This window comes from Loxodonta africana, chromosome 7, assembly GCF_030014295.1.
Source record: "Loxodonta africana isolate mLoxAfr1 chromosome 7, mLoxAfr1.hap2, whole genome shotgun sequence".
Classification (NCBI taxonomy): domain Eukaryota; kingdom Metazoa; phylum Chordata; class Mammalia; order Proboscidea; family Elephantidae; genus Loxodonta; species Loxodonta africana.
In genome coordinates, this window is record NC_087348.1 from 2,720,981 (window position 1) to 2,742,188 (window position 21,208).

Here is a 21,208-nt window from a genome sequence, read left to right on the forward strand (position 1 = left end):
TACATGTACACATGTGCCATGTATAACATGTATGTGTACATGTGTGTCATTGCTGCTGTTGTTAGGTGCTGTCCAGTCGGTTCTGACTCACGGTGACCCCATGTACAACAGAATGAAATACCGCCCGGTCCTGCACCGTCCTCACAATCATTGTTATGCTTGAGCCTGTTGTGGCAGGCACTGTGTCAATCCATCCTGTTGAGGGTCTTCCTCTGTTTTGATGACGCTGTGCTTTACCAGGCATGATGTCTTTCTCCAGGGACTGGTCCCTTCTAATAACAATTCCAAAGTATGTAAGATGAAGTCTTGCCATCCCTCTTCCGAGGAGCATTCTAGCTTTACTTTGTCCAAGGCAGATTTGTTTGTCCCTCTGGCAGTCCATGGCGTATTCAGTATTCTCTGCCAACCTTATTATCCAGAAGCGTCAGTTCTTCTTCAGTCTTCCTTATTCAATGTCCAGCTGTTGCATGCATATGAGGTGATTGAAAACACCATGGCTGGGTGTCATGGATTGGACTGTGTCCCCCTGAAAGTATTTGTCGACTTGGCTAGGCCACGATTCCCAGTATTCTGGGAATGGTTGTCCTCCATTATGTGGTTGTAATTTTATGTTAAAGAGAATTAGAGTGGAGTCATAACACCCTTACCAGGTCACATGCCTGATCTAATGTAAAGGGAGTTTCCCTGGGGTGTGGCCTACACTGCCTTTTAACTGTCAAGAGATAAAAGGAAAGGGAAGCAAGCAGAGAGTTGGGGACCTCATACCACCAAGAAAGCTGCACCAGAAGCAGAGTGCCTCCTTTGGACCTGAGGTTCCTGCACTGAGATGCTCCGAGACCAAGGGAAGATGGATAACAAGGAGCTTCCTCCAGAGCCGACAGAGAAAGAGAGCCTTCTTCTGGAGCTGACACCCTGCATTTGTACTCGTAACCTACTAGACTGCGAGAGAATAAATTTCTCTTTGTTAAAGCCACCCACTTGTGGTATTTCTGTTACATCTTTGCTTTTTAACATTTTAAAGAGGTCCTTTGCAGCCAATTTGCCCAATGCAATGTATTGTTTGGTTTTTGACTGCTGCTTCCATGGGCATTGATTGTGGAGCCAAGTAAAATGAAATCTTTGACAACTTCAGTCTTTTCTCTGTTTATCATGATGTTGCTTATTGGTCCAGTTGTGAGGATTTTTGGCTTCTTTATGTTGAGGTGTAATCCATACTGAAGGCTGTGGTCTTTGAGCTTCATTGGTAAGTGCTTCAAGTCCTCTTCACTTTCAGCAAGCAAGGTTGTGTCATCTACATACCTCGGGTGGTTAATGAGTCTTCCTCCAATCCTGATGCCAGGCTCTTCTTCATATAGTCATGCTTGTCAGATTATTTGCTCAGCATACCGATTGAATAAGTATGGTGAAAGGATACAACCCTGACACACACCTTTCCTGACTTTAAACCAATCAGTATCCCCTTGTTCTGTTTGAACAACTGCCTCTTGATCTGTGTAAAGTTTCCTCATGAGCACAATTAAGTGTTCTGGAATTCCCATTCTTTGCAATGTTATCCATGATTTGTTATGATCCCCACAGTCAAATGCCTGTGCATGATCATGTGTCTCCTATGTATACATATAACATGTATGCATACACGTGCCACAACTATACACATAGCATGTCTGTATACGTGTCTTGTATACGTGTAACATGCCTTTGCACACGTGTGTGTACATAGAGCTTGTGTCTCCTACATGTGTCACGTGTATACATATAGTATGTGTACATGTGTATTGTGCGTATACATGTAGCATGGGTCTGTGTACATGGGTGTCAGTCACATGTCTGTATAGCACATGGCTGTGTACATTTGTACCATGTGTATACGTATGGCATGTGTCTGTACATGCGTCAGGTGTATACATATAGCATGTGTACACGTGTCATGGGTGTATGTATAGCATGTGTGTATGCATACGTGTTTCGCCTTTATGTGTATGTGCATGCACATGTGTGTGGTACGTGTATAGCGCGTGATATGTGTTTGTACACCTTGATTCCTTCCACGGATAGGAGCTCCCTGTCTGCTGAGCCAGCCCTGCCTGTCCTGTCCACCGTCCTTGGATGTGGACTGTCTTCTGACTTCAGCCACCCCCAGTGGTGTGGTTCCTGTCTGGCACCTACAGATGGGCCCCCCCACCTGGCTGTCCCCAAACAGTCCCTGGGAGTGGGTCAGAGAGCCCCAGGTCCCTCCTGGGAGCAGGCCCCTTGCTGGGCACGTCCTGGAGGGGATGGGTTGTGTCCCTGTGCTGGCCTGGCTTGTGGGGCCTCCCCCGTGGGTGACCTGGGGCACACAGCGCCTCCCAGCCCCCATGTCCTGCGGGCGGCCTGAGTGGACCGAGCCTTGTCCATCCCCCAGGGCATCCTGGGCTCTGGGTTCGCCCTGAAGGTCCAGCAGAAGCAGCGGCAGAAGCACTTCAACCGGCAGATCCCAGCAGCCGCCTCACTTATCCAGGTACGCCACCCCGTGGGCCTACCCTCCCATCGTGAAGAGACCTCTGCCCGCTGGGTTGGAAGCTAGCCGGCCGGCTCTGGGGTCCTGAACCGCTGTCACGGGAGCTCAGTTCTGGGCCTCCGGCCTGTGCTGGTCTGGATCTCTGCTTATGGGGGGTGGGCACAGGAGTGAGTGGTTGCTCTGCACCCCCGCAGACTCTACTGAGGGTTGCGACCAGTGGTGAGGTGGGAACCCCATGACTTCTGTGGGCCCTGCCCCTAGCTCCCGTTCCTTCCACAGCTGCAGCTTTACGTGGGAGTGAGTGTGGGAGGGAGGAGATGAGGGGCCCAGAGCCGCTGGCAGCCCAGCCAGCACATGAGTGGGGAGCGGCCACAGAGGGCCAACGTAGGGTGTGGAGACCCTGCTGTCCGGGGTAGGTGGGAGCTGGCCAATGGTGCCCACTGTCCTGCCAGGAGGGGCACCGACCGGGGCCACAGCCCCCGCCGGCCCCCTTGCTGCCCGGAGTGCAGTGCTGATGCTGCCACCTTGGCCCATCCCCAGACTGCGTGGAGGTGCTACGCGGCTGAGAACCCCGAGTCCTCCACCTGGAAGATCTACGTGCGCAAGCCCGCCCGCAACCATACCCTGCTCTCCTCCAGCCCCAAGCCCAAGAAGTCCGTCATGGTAACTGCCTGTCCAGGGTGGGGGCGGGGTCCAAAGAAGATGCCATGGGACAGTGGGGTGGTGCTGGACCCCAGCCACGTGTCTGGAGTGGTCTGGGTGGCAGCTTCCCACATGGGCACAGGAGTGGGGATAGTGGGGGACCCAGCCCATGGAGCGCTCTGAGGTCACAGCTGGTGTGTGAGGGTGGTTGTAAGGGCCAGCAGTCCTGCAGTTTGGCTGGAGGGGAAATGAAGCATGGGGGCTCTGGGAGGGCTCCCCTTCCCACCCACACCCGCCTCAGAGGGACCCGGGTCTCCTGGTGTCCGGCTGCCTCTGGAGCCTCTGCCAGAACGCTCTCTCAGACCCCCACAGGGTCTGCTCCCTCTCCCCCCGCCCCCACACTCTGGTTCCCACCTGCGCTCTTTGCAGGTTCAGCTGTCTGCCTCCCCCTGCGGGGCTGGGACTCCGGGGACCCTACACAACACCCACCAAGCATACTGCGCCGGGGCCAGGGAGGACAGACAGCCTGGCCAGGGTGCCCAGGGGCCCGTCTACCATCTGGTTTCAGGTCAAAAAAAAGAAATTCAAGCTGGACCGGGACAACGGGGTGGGCCCTGGGGAGAAGACGCTCACGGTCCCGCACATCACCTACGACCCAGTCGGGGATGATCGCAGGGCTGACCGCCTGTCCCTCGATGGCTACGACGGTACTGGTGAGCAGCCCAGCCACATGGGTGCGTGCATGCCGGATGGAGGGGGCCTGGGCTGGGGCCTAACCCCCAAGAGCGTGAGGCGACCCCGCTTCTCCTTGGGGTCGGGGTATGATGATCCAGGTGATGAAATTCTTCTGGAATCCAGCTGTGAGAGGTCTAGGCTGCCTCTTTCCTCGGGTCAATGTGCTAGCTGAAATCGCTGCACTGCTGCCAGGACTGGGGTGGCCCTCATCTTCCTGGGAGAAAACACGGCAAACTCTGTTCCCTGTGTCTTGGGCCAAGGTGGACCATGGCTCAGCTTCTGACTCCATTTGTGGACCTGCTGTTGGGCCGGCTTCCTCCGAGGGGCAGAGATGGGGTGGGGGCCTGTGTTTTGCTGCAAAGACCAGCTGCTGAGGAGCTGACTCCAAATCATGGCAACCCTGCGTGTGTCAGAGTAGAACCAAGCTGGGGGGTTTTCAAAGGCCGACGTTTCAGGGGTCGATAGCCAGATCTGTCTTCTGAACCACAGGTTAGAGGTGGTGAGCTGAGTGGGTAAGAAGTTGTCGTTGTCAGGTGCCCTGAGTCGGTGCCGACCCACAGCGACCCTGTGCACGACAGAACGAAACACTGCCCGGTCCTGAGCCATCCTTACAATCACTGTTAGGCTTGAGCTCGTTGTTGCAGCCACTGTGTCAATCCACCTTGTTGAGGGTCTTCCTCTTTTCCGCTGACCCTGTGCTCTGCCAAGCATGACTGATCCCTCCTGACAACGTGTCCAAAGTATGTAAGACGCAGTCTCACCATCCTTGCCTCTAAGGAGCATTCTGGCCACACTTCTTCCAAGACAGATTTGTTCGTTCTTTTGGCAGTCCGTGGTATATTCAATATTCTTCGCCAACACCACAATTCAAAGGCGTCAACTCTTCTTTGGTCTTCCTTATTCATTGTCCAGCTTTCACATGCATATGATGCGATTGAAAATACCATGGCTTGGGTCAGGCGCACCTTAGTCTTCAAGGTAACATCTTTGCTCTCCAACACTTTGAAGAGGTCCTTTGCAGCAGATTTGCCCAATGCAATGCGTCTTTTGATTTCTTGACTGCTGCTTCCATGGCTGTTGATTGTGGATCCAAGTAAAATGAAATCCTTGACAACTTCCATCTTTTCTCCGTTTATCATGATGTTGCTCATTGGTCCAGTTGTGAGGATTTTTGTTTCCTTTATGTTGAGGTGTAATCCATACTGAAGGCTGTGGTCTTTGATCTTCATTAGTAAGTGCTTCAAGTCCTTTTCACTTTCAGCAAGCAAGGTTGTGTCATCTGCATAATACAGGTTGTTAATGAGTCTTCCTCCAATCCCGATGCTCCATTCTTCTTCATATAGTCCAGCTTCTCGGATTATTTGCTCAGCATACAGATTGAATAGGTATGGTGAAAGGATACAACCCCGACGCACACCTTTCCTGACTTTAAACCAATCAGTATCCCCTTGTTCTGTCCAAACAACTGCCTCTTGATCTATGTAAAGGTTCCTCATGAGCACAATTAAGTGTTCTGGAATTCCCGTTCTTCACAGTGTTAACCATAATTTGTTATGATCCACACAGTCGAATACCTTTGCATAGTCAATAAAACACAGGTAAACATCCTTCTGGGATTCTCTGCTTTCAGCCAGGATCCATCTGACATCAGCAATGATATCCCTGGTTCCACGTCCTCTTCGGAAAGCAGCATGAATTTCTGGCAGTTCCCTGTCGATATACCGCTGCAGCAGTTTTTGAATGATCTTTAACAAAATTTTGCTTGCGTGTGATATTAATGGTATTGTTTGATAATACCCACATTCAGTTGGATCACTTTTCTTGGGAATAGGCATAAATATGGATCTCTTCCAGTCAGCTGGCCAGGAAGCTGGCATAGACGAGTGAGCACCTTCAGCGCCGTATCTGTTTGTTGAAACATCTCAATTGATATTCCATCAATTCCTGGAGCCTTGCTTTTCGCCAATGCCTTCAGAGCAGCTCGGACTCCTTCCTTCAGTACCATCAGTTCCTGATCATATGCCACCTCTTGAAATGATTGAATATCGACTAATTCTTTTCGGTATAATGACTCTGTGTATTCCTTCCAGCTTCTTTTGATGCTTCCTGTGTCGGTTAATATTTTCCCCATGGAATCCTTCGCTGTTGCAACTCGAGGTTTGAATTCTTTCTTCAGTTCTTTCAGCTTGAGAAACTCCAAGTATGTTCCTCCCTTTTGGTTTTCCATCTGCAGCTCTTTGCACATGTCATTATAATACTTTTCTTTATCTCCTTGAGACGCCCTTTGAAATCTTCTGTTCAGTTCTTTTACTTCATCAATTCTTCCTTTTGCTTTAGCTGCTCGACATTCGAGAGCAAGTTTCAGAGTCTCCTCTGACTTCCACTTTGGTCTTTTCTTTCTTTCCTGTCTTTTCAGTGACCTCTTGCTTTCTTCATGGATGATGTCCTTGATGTCATTCCACAACTCGTCTGGTCTTTGGTCACTAGTGTTCAGTGTGTCAAATCTATTCCTCAGATGGTCTCTAAATTCAGGTGGGATATACTCAAGGTCATATTTTGGCTCTCGTGGACTTGCTCTGATTTTCTTCAGTTTCAGCTTGAACTTGCATATGAGCAATTGATGGTCTGTTCCACAGTTGGCCCCTGGCCTTGTTCTGACTGGTAATACTGAGCTTTTCCATCGTCTCTTTCCACGGATGTAGTCAGTTTGATTCCTGTGTGTTCCATCTGGCGAGGTCTATGTGTATAAAAAAAAAAAAAATGTGTATAGTCGCCATTTATGTTGGTCAAAGAAGGTATTTGCAATGAAAAATTCGTTGGTCTTGCAAAATTCTATCATTCAATCTCTGGCATTGTTTCTATCACCAAGGCCATATTTTCCAACTGCTGATCCTTTTTCTTCGTTTCCAACTTGGACATTCCAATCACCAGTAATTATCAATGCATCTTGATTGCATGTTTGATCAATTTCAGACTGCAGCAGCTGATAAAAACCTTCTATTTCTTCATCTTTGGCCCTAGTGGTTGGTGGGTAAATTTGAATAGTAGTTGTATTAACTGGTCTTCCTTGTAGGCATATGGATATTATCCTATCACTGACAGCACTGTACTTCAGGATAGATCTTGAAATGCTCTTTTTGACAGTGGATGCAACACAAATCCTCTTCAAGTTATCATTCCCAGCATAGTAGACTATATGATTGTCCTATTCAGAATGGCCAATACCGGTCCATTTCAGCTCACTAATGCCTAGGATATTGATGTTTATGCGTTCCATTTCATTTTTGACGATTTCCAATTTTCTGAGATTCATACTTTGTACATTCCAGGTTCTGATTATTAATGGATGTTTGCAGCTGTTTCTTCTTCTTTTGAGTGGTGCCACGTCAGCAAATGAAGCTCCCGAACGCTTTATTCCATCCACGTCATTAAGGTCGACTCTACTTTGAGGAGGCAGCTCTTCCCCAGTCATCTTTTGAGTGCCTTCCAACCTGGGGGCTCATCTTCCAGCACTATGTCAGACAGTGTTCCGCTGCTATTCATAAGGTTTTCACTGGGCAATGCTTCTCAGAAGTAGACTGCCGGGTCCTTCTTCCTAGTCTGTCTTAGTCTGGAAGCTCAGCTGAAACCTGTCCTCCATGGGTGACCCTGCTGGTATCCGAATACCGGTGGCATAACTTCCAGCATCACAGCAACACACAAGCCCCCACAGTACGACAAACTGACAGACACGTGGGGGTGGGTAAGAAGAGGGGTTGGTAAGTTCCATTTTGTTTTCAACATGAAGCATGTAAGACAAACTATAGAGAAAAGGGAAGCCCTGGTAGCTCAGTGGTTAAGAGCTCGACTGGTAACGAAAAGATCAGCAGTTCAAATCTATCAGGCACTCCTCGGAAACACTATGGGGCATTTCTACTCTGTCCTACAGGGTTGCTATGAGTTGGAATCAACTCAGCAGCAATGGGTTCGTTTTTTGTTGTTGTGGAGAATAACGCATCAAAAGTCCCGTCCCCCTACTCTGTCGGAGTCGTGGGTTTGGAGTTCGTCATTTCACTCGAGTGTTTATGCTCGTGATGATGTGACGACACAGCCTGGACTCTCCCTGCACGCTGGTGACCCTGACTCACGTGAAGTCACGCCCAGGAGCTAGCTGTGCGCAGCCCGCCAAACACGCAGTGCCTTTTCATCCGTTTCGTGGTGATGCATTCTGATTCTGAGCTTTCGTGGCTCCCGGGCATTCTGTCCTGGGTGCTTCACCTACTGTGCCCCCCACCCATTTCACGGGTCATTGCTACCCAAACTTTTGGTTTTCCCTTTTTAAAAAAATCTGAATGAGTCATTGTCATTGTGACCGTTGTATACAGTCGAGACTTGCTTACCTTCACCCACAGATTTACCAGTTTCCTTGTCTTGCTGTTCTGTTCTGTTCTGTTCTTCAGTCCTTCCTCGGGATTTCATTTTCTTCTTCCTGAATCTCTGTTTTCTGCAGTGAGGTCTGTTGATGTGAAGAACTCACAGTTGTCTGAATGTTTTTTATTTTCCCTTTGTTTCTGATTGGTGGTTTAGTTGGAGGAACAGTTGTAAGCTGATATATTTATTTTCTCTTAACATTCCGTAGATACACTACTACCGTGTCCTGGCTTCCTTGGATTGTCAAGCTAACTGACGTTCCTTCATTGTTGACTCTCCCCTCTCTGGTGGCTTTGGATACCTCCTCTTTGACTTTGGTGTTTGGCAGTTTCACTCAGCACTTCGAGGTGGTTCCTTCTGGTTTGAATCCCTGCTGAGAATTTGCATTTCTAACAAGTTCTCAGGAAGTTATATATAAGAATCACTTGGGGATCTTGTTAAAATGTAGGTTCTGGGGTGGAAATATAAGTTCTCAGAAGGAAACTTGTCAGAAATGCAAATTCTCAGTATGGGTTCGAACTGAAACGAACTGGCTTGAAGCCCTGGTTTCACTACAGTATGTCTAGGTGGTGGATTATTTTTATTTATCCTACCTAGAAGTTGTAGTTTCTTGAATCTGGGGGCTTATATCTTCCAACAAGTGTGGAAAATAAGCACCGTTAGGTCATAGAATCTTGCCTTCCTTAAATAGCTCTGATCTCTCCCAGAAACTTCCATCTGGCCACCTCATTCTATCCTCCTTGCCTGTCTTTCATATTGTCCATCTCTGTGCTGCATCCTAGGTGATGTCTTTCCTGTCCACCAACATCCAGGGTATGGCTTTTTGAGTGGGCAACGGGGTGTGGCAGGGCAGGAGAGGCTGGACCTGGGCTCCTGGGCTCCTGCCTTTTGTGATAATACTGCTATTTCTTTCTCTCTTCCTTCTGCTTCTGTCCTTCAGTCTGCGTCTTCCCTGTCCATTCTGTATGGCCAGGGAGCATGTTAACGAATGTGTCTACCTAAGATGGAGGTCCAGGAGGGTTATGGCCCTGCCTAGAGTCCTCCAGGGCTTGCTCATCCCCTCTAGTCTGCTGTCAAGAAGCCTCAGCCAGACCCATGATAACCTGGCCCTGCCTCCTCTTTCCAGCCAGACCACCTTAACATGAGAAGCACTCCCTGTCCTCATCACAGCTATGCTTTTTAGCTGGTCATCGTTGCCCAATGGTCTTCCCACTGCTGCCCGTCTCTTCTTGGTGAAAAGATGTCCACTCTCAAATTTCAAGAGGAAATTTTTTCCTGATCATAAAAGTGGTATACGCTCATTATAGAGCATGTGAAAAATACAGAAGAGAATAATGAAGACAGAACAGTCTCCTATTGTTTTATCACCCAGAGACAGCAGCTGTTGGGATTTTGGCATATGTCCCTCTGCCTAGTTCTGACAAACATACACATCTGAGCTGGTTCCATGCAGACTATTCAGTTTGGCTTCTGCTTTTTTCACTTGTAACGTGATCATTACCATTTATCATTTAAAATTCTTTTTAAACGGATTTTTTTGTGTGTGTATTTAGACAAATATTTCATTTTCTTGATTTATTGCATTAGATAGAATTTGCAGAACGATCTAGAAAACCAATGGGAATATACGTGGAGGGCTTTCCTGGCATGTTTCTGTGGAAGAAAAAAGGAAATAATGAAGATCTGAATGGAAATATGAGACAGAAATCAGAAAAACAAGTTTAAGAAATCAAGGAAACCAAAATCTGATTTTTCTAACTTTTTTTATAGAGGTAGAATTTGAAAGCCAGTTACGAGATCAATGAAACTACTAAGGCTGTACCCAGACAGATCAGGGGAAAGAGAAGATGCAAAGTGCCTGTGCCAGGAATGAGAAATATGACACCAGAGCAGACGGCACAGGTATTAAAAGTCAGTAAGGAAACGTTACCAATAAATTCAACAGCTTAGATGACGTGGGGAAACTTCTTGAAAGACACATACTAGTCAAGAAATACAGAACTTGCATAGCCCTGTATGTATTAGTGGAGTTGAAGTTGTGCTTAAAAACATTTCCTCCAAGGAATACTCCAGGATTTTAAGGCTTCCCTGGTGAATTCTACCAAATATTTAAGGAAAAAAATAAAATAAATTCTAGACATCTTCCAAAAAAAGTAAAAGGAGGGAATACTTTCAAACACATTCTGAAGTCAGCACTATCCTGATAGGAAAACCAACCAAAGACAGTATAAGAAAAGAAAGCTGCAGTTAAATATTCCTCATGAACATAGGTGCAAATGTTGTTAGGTGCCATCAAGTCAGTCCCGACTCATAGTGACCTGACGCAGAACAGAACGAAACACTGCCGGGTCCTGCGCCATCCTCACAATTGTTGCTATGCTTGAGCCCATTGTTGCAGCCACAGTGTCAATCCATCTTGTTGAAGGTCTTCCTCATTTTCCCTGATCCTCCGTCTTAACAAGCATGATGTCCTTCTCCAGGGACTGATCCCTCCTGATAATATGTCCCAAGTATGCTTCTGAGGAGCATTCTGGCTGTGCTTCTTCCAAGACACATTTGTTCGTTCTTTTTGCAGTCCACGGTATATTCAATATTCTTCGCCAACATCACAACTCAGAGGCGTCAGTTCTTCGGTCTTTCTTATTCATGGTCCAGCTTTCACATGCATGTGATGTGATTGAAAACACCATGGCTTGGGTCAGGACACCTTAGTCCTCAAGGTGACATCTTTGCTTTTCAACACTTTGAAGAGGTCCTTTGCAGCAGATTTACCCAATGCAATGCGTCTTTTGATTTCTTGACTGCCGCTTCCATGGCTGTTGATTGTGGATCCAAGTAAAATGAAATCCTTGACAATTTCAGTCTTTTCTCCGTTTATCATGATGTTGCTCATTGGTCCAGTTGTGAGGATTTTTGTTTTCTTTATGCTGAGGTATAATCCATACTGAAGGCTGTGGTCTTTGATCTTCATTAGTGAGTGCTTCAAGTCCTCTTCACCTTCAGCAAGCAAGGTTGTGTCATCTGCATAATGCAGGTTGTTAATGAGTCTTCCTCCAATCCTGATGCCCCATTGTTTTTCATATTGTCCAGCTTCTCAGATTATTTGCTCAGCATACAAATCGTACAGGTGTGGTGAAAGGATACAACCCTGACGCACACCTTTCTTTACTTTAAACCAATCAGTATCTCCTTGTTCTGTTCAAACGACTGCCTCTTGAACCATGTACAGGTTCCTCATGAGCACAATTAAGTGTTCCAGAATTCCCATTCTGTGCAATGTTATCCATAATTTGTTATGATCCACACAGTCAAATGCCACTGCATAGTCAATAAAACACAGGTAAACATCCTTCTGGTATTTTCTGCTTTCAGCCAGGATCCATCTGTCATCAGCAATGATATCCCTGGTTCCACGTCCTCTTGTAAATCTGGCTTGAATTTCTGGCAGTTTCCTGTCTATGTACTGCTGCAGCTGTTTTTGAATGATCTTCAGCAAAATTTTGCTTGCATGTGATATTAATGATATTGTTTGATAATTTCCAAATTCTTTTGGGTCACCTTTCTTGGGAATAAGCCTACATATGGATCTTTTCTAGTCAGTTGGCCAGGTAGCTGTCTTCTAAATTTCTTGGCATAGACGAATCAGCACTTCCAGTGCTGCTTCCATTTGTTGAAACATCTCAGTTGGTATTCCGTCAATTCCTGGAGCCTTATTTTTTGCCCCTGCCTTCAGTGCAGCTTGGACTTCTTCCCTCAGTACCATTGGTTCCTGATTATATATTACCTCCTGAAATGGTTTAACGTTGACCAATTCTTTTTAGTATAGTGACTCTGTGTATTCCTTCCATCTTGTTTTGATGCTTCCTGTGTCGTTTAATATTATCCTTGTAGAATCCTTTAGTACTGCAACCTGAGGCTTGAATTTTTTCTTCAGTAGGTGCAAACAGCCTAAGCAAAATTTTAGCAAATCAAATCCAAGCGTATATTAAAAAAATAATACATTATGACTAAGTGGGGTTTGGGAATGCAATGTTGGGTTAACATTTAAAAAAAACAAATCAGTGTAATTAACCATATTAACAACGATAACAAAAGGAAACCACATGACCATCACAATAGATGCAGAAAAGCATTCAAAAACACCCAACAGCCATAAATTATAAAAGCCCTCAGAAACCTGATAATGGTTATCTACAAAAATCTCCAGCTGATGTCGTCTTTAATGGTGGAAGACTGGAGGCTTTCACCTTTAGATCACGAACATGCCAAGGATTGCCACTCTCACCATTTCTGTTCACCATTGCCCTGGGGATTGTAGCTAGTGGGACAGGGCAAGAAAAAGAAAATGGCAGGCATCCAGATTGCAACAGGAGAGGTAAAATTGTCTTTTGTTGTGGATGACATGATGAATCATGTAGACAATCTGATGAAACATACAAGATAATCACCAGAACGAATGTGCATTTAACAAGGTTGAGGATACAATATGCATATACCAATCATATTTCTATATAGGAGCAAATAATGAGCAATCAAAAATTTTAAAAATACCATTCCCAGTAGCATCAAAAAAATATAAAATACCTAGAGATTCATCCAACAAAAGATGTGAAAGACTGTACACTGGAAACTACAAACATTGCTGAGACAAATGAAAGACAATGAAAATAAATAGATATATACATGATGTTCATGAATCACAAGACTCAATATCGAGCTCTAAATTCGGTACAATACCATCCAAATCCCAGCAGTTAATGAGCTGATTCTAAAATTTATACGAAAACGTAAAGGACCTAGAATACCCAAAACAACCTTGAAAAAGAACAACAAAGTTGGCCGACTAACAATTAGTACTGCTGTGAAGATAAGCAGACGGATCAGTGGAACAGAACGCAGTCCACGTATACCTTCATGTTTATGGACAGCTGCTTTTCTAAGAGGGCACAATGCCGATTTGGAAGAGAAAGGACAGTCTTTGAACAGAAAGTGCTAAAACAATTGGATAGTTATATGCCAACAAAATGAACTTCATATTCCGCATCATATGTAAAACTTAACTAAAAATATACATAAAAATAAAGCCAGAAACTATAAACTGATAGAAGAAATCATAGAAGAGGTAAAAGAATGGCATGGCAGGGGGAGCATCTGACCTCCTCTAACTCTTTACAGGCGAACAGGAGAGAGTCATCAGCATCAACAGCCTGAAGCTGTTTCCTAGGAGACCCCATCCTGCAACCTCTCTGTCAGTTCTGACACTAGCCGGCCCTCCCACAGCACTCCGTACTTGCTGCTGGGTTCGACAGTTCACTGCAGTGGCCACACAGAACTCACAGACAGTACAACTCAGGATCAGCAGTTCCTCGGTCAGGACGGCTTCTCGGCTGTGCCCACAGGCAAGCCTCTCCCAGGCCCCTGGCCTCTCGTCCCATGGCACCTCAACCCCTCAGTCCCTCAGCTTTTCGCCTCTCAGGCCCTTGGGCCTCTGAGGCTGGCTTGGCCTCTGCCTTGTTTGGGCAAGTGTTACAAAGCTCTTTAGTTCTACCAGTAAGTGCCCAGAGGCACTGTATTCTGCTGGTAAGCCTTGGCCCAAAGGTGCTGAGCTCTCTCAGTCTATGGGTCGGTGAGCCTAGCTCTGCTAAGTGCCCAGAGGCACCCCACTCTGCCAGGAAGCCACCTGCCCAAAGGCGCTCAGCTTTCTTGCTCCATGAGTTGGCATACCTGTTGTAACTGCCTTGCTCAGTGGTCCAGGAAGCCCAAAGTGCCGTCTCCTGGTTCTGCTGCCTCTTCTGCCGCTGTTTTCCTGCCACTGTTTCTTGCCATCTTTCGCCATTTCTGGGGTTACAGCTCTTTCTCTCTGTCTCCTGGGTCTAGGAGGATCTCAGAGGATCTCAGCGCAAGGATCCCAGATCTGAAGGATGTGCTCCACTCCTAGCTCTTCTTTCTTGGTGGTAGTCAGGTTCCCCCTGTCCACCTCCAGGATGGCTCATTTTGACCAATACCCTTGATAGGGCTCTATACCCTTTATTTGCATGGTCCCATCTCTACAAGCATGCCATGCACCTTATTTGCATTATTGGCAAGCTGTCCAATCCCCTTGGCAGGCCACAGCCACCTTATTTGCATGGTCCCATGCAGTCATTTCATGAGAGTTACAAGCCATGGCAAGAAAGGTTCTTTCATATTTAGAGGATAACTTCCCCCTTCCAATCATTTTACCAGTCCAAAAAACTCATTAACAGTTAGTCCTTCAGTAGGGGAAAGAGTCCTTAGGGTGAGGTTACTCAGATACCAGCCATTCAGGTTGGCTGCAGGTCTCCGTATGATCTTTTAGGTTTTCCAAAAGTCATCTTGGCTTCATCCTTTCTGTTTGATTGTTCCCTTCCTCTGAGCCTCACTAAGTGTTAGCATAGCAAAACCTTTAAGGGACTTTAAGTTTTGCCACTGTACTTCAGTCCAGCAGTGTCTCCCCCTTACCTTCCACTCTTTCATGTTTACAGCTTCTACAATTTCAGTTTTTCACAGTCGCAATTAACCCTGTTAACAATAAACACCCACAACTGAATCATACACTCCTATTGTTATCTTCCCCCACCTTCTCTTTCCCAGTCCCATCAGGAACAGAGGAAACTATTCAGTGGGGATTCTCCCTTGGCCCCCTCATATATGTCTAAGCACACCCACAAAAGCGTGTAAGCTAGCCACTTCATGACTTTGTTGTTGTTAGGTGCCATCGGGTCGGTTCAGACTTATAGTGACACTGTGCACCACAGAACAAAACGTTGCCCAGTCCTGCGCCATCCTTACAATCCTTGTTATACTTGAGCCCACTGTTGAAACCACTGTGTCAGTCCACCTTGTTGAGGGTCTTCCTCTTTTTTGCTGACCTTGTACTTTGCCAAGCATGATGTCCTTCTCCAGAGACTGATACTTCCTGACAACGTGTCCAAAGTATGTAAGATGCAGTCTTGCCGTCCTTGCTTCCAAGGGACATTCTGGTTGTACTTCTTCCAAGACAGATCTGTTCATTCCTTTGGCAGTCCGTGGTATATTTGATATTCTTTGCTAATGCCACAATTCAAAGGCATCAATTCTTCTTCAGTCTTCCTTATTCATTGTCCAGCTTTCACATGCATATGAGGCGATTGAAAATACCATGGCTTGGGTCAGGCGCACCTTAGTCTTCAAGATGACACCTTTGCTTTTCGACACTTTAAAGAGGTCCTTTGCAGCAGATTTGCCCAATGCAACGTATCTTTGATTTCTTGACTGTTGCTTCCATGGCTGTTGACTGTGGATCCAAGAAAAATGAAATCCTTGACAACCTCAATCTTTTCTCCGTTTATCTTGATGTGGCTTGTTGGTCCAATCGTGAGGGTTCTTGTTTTCTTTATGTTGAGATGTAATCCATACTGAAGGCTATGGTCTTTGATCTTCATCAGTAAGTGCTTCAAGTCCTCTTCACTTTCAGCAAGCAAGGTTGTGTCACCTGCATAACGCAGGTTCTTAATGAGCCTTCCTCCAATCCTGATGCCCCGTTCTTCTTCATATAGTCCAGGTTCTCGGATTATTCGCTCAGCATACAGGTTGAATAGGTATGGTGAAAGGATACAGCCCTGTCACACACCCTTCTCGATTTTAAACCACTCAGTATCCCCTTGTTCTGTCCGAACAGCTGCCTCTTGATCTACGTACAGGTTCCTTGTGAGCACAATGAAGTGTTCTGGAATTCCCATTCTTCGCATGTTATCCATAACTTGTTATGATCCACACAGTCAAATGCCACTGTGTAGTCAATAAAACACAGGTATACATCCTTCTGGTATTCTCTACCTTCAGCCAGGATCCATCTAATATCAGCAGTGATATCCCTGGTTTGGAAACTCTGGTGGCATAGTGGTTAAGTGCCATGGCTGCTAACCAAAGGGTCGGCAGTTCGAATCCTCCAGGTGCTCCTTGGAAACTCTATGGGGCAGTTCTACTCTGTCCTGTAGGGTCGCTATGAGTCAGAATCGACTCGATGGCACTGGGTTTTTTTATCCCTGGTCCCATGTCCTCTGCTGAATCTGGCCTGAATTTCTCTGTCGATATACTGCTGCAGCCACTTTTGAATGATCTTCAGCAAAATTTTGCTTGCCTGTGGTATTAATGATATTTTTCAATAATTTCCACATTTGGCTGGATCATCTTTCTTGGGAATAGGCATAAATACGGATCTCTTCCAGTCAGTTGGCCAGGAAGCTGTCTTCCATATTTCCTGGCATAGACAAGTGAGCACTTCCAGTGCTGCATCCATTTCTTGAAACATCTCAATTGATATTCTGTCAATTCCTGGACCTTTGTTTTTCACCAATGCCTTCAGTGCAGCTTGGACTTCTTCCTTCAGTACCATTGGTTCCTGATCATATGCTACTTCTTGGAATGGTTGAATGCCGTCTAACACTTTTTGGTAAATGACTCTCTGTATTCCTTCCATCTTCTTTTGATGCTTCCTGTGTCGTTTAATATTTTCCCCATAGAATCCTTCACTGTTGCAGCTCGAGGCTTGAATTTTTTCTTCAGTTCTTTCAGCTTGAGAAACACGGAGCGTGTTCTTCCCTTTTGGTTTTCTATCTCCAGGTCTTTGCACATGTTATCATAATACTTTACTTTTTCTTCTTGAGTTACCCATTGAAATCTTCCGTTCGGTTCTTTTACTTCATCGTTTCTTCCTTTTGCTTTAGCTGCTTGACATTCAAGAGCAAGTTTCAGAGTCTCCTCTGACATCCATCTTGGTTTTTTCTTTCCTGTCTTTTCAATGACCTCTTGCTTTCTTCATGGATGATGTCCTTGATGTCATCCTACAACTCATGTGGTCTTCGGTCATTAGTATTCAACATGTCAGATCTATTCTTGAGATGGTCTCTAAATTCAGGTGGTATTTACTCAAGGTCGTATTTTGGCTCTCATGGACTTGCTCTGATTTTACTCAGCTTCAGCTTGAACTTGCATATGAGCAGTTGACGGTCTGTTCCACAGTTGGCCCCTGGCCTTGTTCTAACTGATGATATTGAGCTTTCCCATCATCTCTTTCCACCGATGTAGTCAATTTGATTCCCGTGTGTTCCATCTGGTGAGGTACACATGTGTGGTCGCCGTTTATGTTGGTGAAAGAAGGTATTTGCAATGAAGAAGTCATTGGTCTTGCAAAATTCTGCCATTCAGTCTCCAGCATCATTTCTATCACCAAGGCCTTATTTTCCAACTACTGATCCTTCTTCGTTTCCAGCTTTCGCATTCTAATCTCCAGTAATTATCAGTGCATCCTGATTGCATGTTCAATCAGTTTCAGACTGCAGAAGCTGATAAAAAATCTTGAATTTCTTCACATTTGGCTTTAGTGGTTGGTGCATAAATTTGATTAATAGTCATATTACCTGCTCTTCTTTGTAGGCGTGTGGACATTATCCTATCACTGAGAGTGCTGTACTTCAGGATAGATTTTGAAATGTTCTTTTTGATAGTGAATGCAATGGCATTCCTCTTCAAGTTGTCATTCCCGGCATAGTAGACTATATGATTGTTGGATTCAAAATGGCCAGTACCAGTCCATTTCAGCTCACTAATTCCCAGGATATCAATATTTGTGGGTTCCATTTCATTTTTGACAATTTCCAGTTTTCCTAGATTCATACTTCATATGTTCCACATTCCGATTATTAATGGATGTTTGCAGCTGTTTCTTCTCATTTTCAGTCCTGCCACATCAGCAAATGAAGGTCCCAAAAGCTTTACTCCATCCTCGTCATTAAAGTCGACTCTACTTTGAGGAGGCAGCTCTTCCCCAGTTGTCTTTTGAGTGTCTTCCAAGCTGAGGGGCTCTTCTTCCAGCACTATATCAGACAATGTTCTGCTGCTATTCATAAGGTTTTCACTGGCCAGTTTTTCACAAGTAGACTGCCGGGTCCTTCTTCCTAGTCTGTCTTAGCCTAGAAGCTCTGCTGAAATCTGTCCACTAAGTATGACCCTCCTGGTATTTGAAATATCAGTGGCAAAGCTTTCAGTATCACAGCAACATGCAAGCCACCACAGACCCTCCATCACTACCAGAACGACAGGTAGGAGAAACATTCAGTATCCATAGTACATTCAGATAAACACATAGCCCTTTTTTAACATTCCAGTTGCATCTTCTCCACCCCTTGACTATCTTCCCATTCATATGCATATGGCGTCAGACTTCTGGCTGGGTGGAACCAGAAGACCCTGGCCTCCTACAGTCATCTTATTTAACCTGGCTTTTGCCCCAAGCCGCTCCAGACGCACCTTTTCTCTACTCAGCTGCAGTACAATGTCTATTTCCTTTCAGCCATTACAGACAACAACAACCAAAGTAACCATCTGTGAATCAGAAGTTTCACTTCCCACGCCCCTTTGTTCTTTCCCTTCCCGAGACCTGGGCTTCTGTGAGTCTGGAGTCACGGCAATGAGTGCTGCTCCTGATACCAGCTGTAAAAATGGTGGCGCGGCGTGGCAGAGGGGTCACCTGACCTCCTCGTCTAACTTCACGAGGGAGAAGAGGAGAGAATCATTTTCAGCATTAACAGCCCAAAGCCAGTTCCTGTGAGGTGGAGGTCAGGCATATCTCCACCCTCCAGCCTTTTCACCAGTTCTGACACCAGCTGCACTCCCTCCTTCTCTGGTTCAGTAATTCATTGCAATGGCCACACAGAACTCAAAGACAATACTCACGATCATGGGGTTTATTAGGGAAGTAACAGGTTACATGAACAGGTTCATGAACACTCAGGACACAGTACTTCAATCAGGACAGCTTCTTCTCAGCTGTGCCCACAGGCAGACCTCAGTCCAGACTCTTGGTCTTTCAGCTCTTGGCCCCATGGGCCTCTTGAGCCAGCCTGGCCATTGCCCTGCTTGGGCAAGAGTTACAAAACTCTTCAGGCCCACTGATAAAGAGCCCAGAGGCACCCCAATCCAACAGTAAGCCTTGACCCAAAGGCACTCACCTCTATAGCTCCATGAGTCAGCAAGCCTAGCTCCACTGACAAGTGCCTGGAGGCACCCCACTCTACCAGGAAGCCTCCTGCCCAAAGGTACTCACCTTTCTCACTCCATGGACTGGGAAGCCCAGTATGCCACCTCCTGCCAGTCTCTTGGTTCTGCTGCCTCTGCTGCTGTCATTTCTCTGTCACTGTTTCTTGCTGTCTCTGGGATTTCAGCTCATTCTGTCTCCCGGTCTAGGAGGTTCTCAGCACAAGGATCCCAGGTCCAAAGGACAAGCTCCACTCCTAGCTCTTCTTTCTTGGCCGTAGTCAGGTCTCCCTTTTCCATCTCTGGGATGGCTCATTTTAAGCTTAACAGGACGGCAAAACTGACCAATCCCCTCCCTAAGTTTCCATATACCTTATTTGCGTGGTCCTACCCCCCCAAGGGTGCCATGCACCTTATCTGCATTATTAGCAAGCTGTTCAATCCCTTTGGTGGGTCATAAGCACCTTATTTACATAGACTCACACAGCTATTTGGTGAGAGTTACAAGAGCATGGCGAGAAAGGCCATATAGAAGTGATCCATCACACCACAGGAGAAAACCCTTGTCACCTTGGGTTAGTTATGATATGATACCAAAAGGAAAACCTGTAATAAGAACATATTGATCAATTGGACTTCCTCAAAATTAAAACCTCTCTTTGAAAGACAGTATCAAAAAAAGAAGAAAAAAACAAACTAGAGACTAGGAGAAAATTCAAATCATATGTCTGATAAAGGACTTGTATTCATAATATATAAAGAACTCTTAACACTGACTAATAAGACAACAGATGGCCAATAATAAAAATGCACAAGAAATTTGTAACAAACACGTCACTAAAGAAGATATACAGATAGGCACGTAAAGAGATCCTCAACATCCTAGGTCCTTAAACAAACCAACAAAAAACCCCACAGCCACTGAGTCGATCTGGACTCAGAAACCGTAAGGACAGAGTAGAACTTTCTCACAAAGTTTCCAAGGCTGTAATCTTTATGGAAGCAGACTGCCACGTCTTCCTCCTGTGGAGTGGATGGTGGGTTCAAACTGCCAGCCTTTCAGTTATCAGCTGAGTGCTTTTAACCACTATGCCACCAGGAACCTCTGTCATAAGGTATTAGGGAAATACAAATTAAAACCACAAGGAGCTACTACTACACACCTCTTAGACTGGCTAAAATTAAGACTGACCACATCAAGTGTTGGCAATGATGTAGAGGAACCGGAACACTCGTACATGGCTGGTGGGAACGTAAAATGCCAAAACTACTTTGGAAAACAGTCTGATGGTGTCTTAAAATGTTAAATATACACCTACCATATTATCTAGCCATTCTCTTCATAGGAGAAATGAGAGTATCGTACATACCAAGACTTGTGTGTGAATGTTCATAGAGTTTTATTCTTAATAGCTAAAAACTGGAAAAAATTCAGTGTCCATCGATGTGTGAATACATTTTTTTAAATTGTGGTGTACCCATAGAATGGACACTACTCATCAATAAGAGGAATCAACTATTAATACCCAGTACAATCTAGATGAATCTTAAAATAATGAGTGAGTCTCAAAAGAAGCCAGACCGAAAAAGAGTATGTGCCTTTGAATTAACGGTGGTGTTGAAGAACATCGGATACACCGTGGACTGACAGAAGAACAAACACGTCTGTCTTGGAAGAAGTACAGCCAGAATGCTCCTTAGAAGCAAGAAAGGTGAGACTTTGTCTCACCTACTTTGGACGTGTTATAAGGAAGGACCAGTCCCTGGAGAAGGACAGCATGCTTGGTAAAGTAGAGGGTCAGCAAAAAAGATGAAAACCCTTAAAGAGATGGATTGACATAGTGGTTGCGACAGTACGCTCAAACTTGCAACAACTGTGAGGATGGCGCC

The 21,208-nt window shown here is 45.6% G+C and overlaps 1 protein-coding gene across 4 annotated transcripts in view; it reads left to right on the plus strand.

Annotated features, from left to right (window-relative positions):
- KCNQ1 (potassium voltage-gated channel subfamily Q member 1) overlaps window positions 1–21,208 on the plus strand; it is a 361,871-nt gene that overhangs the window by 111,193 nt on the left and 229,470 nt on the right. For 3 of the 4 annotated variants that reach the window (XM_064287583.1, XM_064287586.1, XM_064287585.1), the window contains exons 8-10: window positions 2,402–2,497; window positions 3,038–3,160; window positions 3,708–3,873. In XM_064287583.1, the coding sequence (XP_064143653.1) occupies window positions 2,402–2,497; window positions 3,038–3,160; window positions 3,708–3,873 (385 nt within the window). The remainder of the gene's footprint in view (window positions 1–2,401; window positions 2,498–3,037; window positions 3,161–3,707; window positions 3,874–21,208) is intronic. The other variant, XM_064287584.1, reaches the window with a different exon arrangement.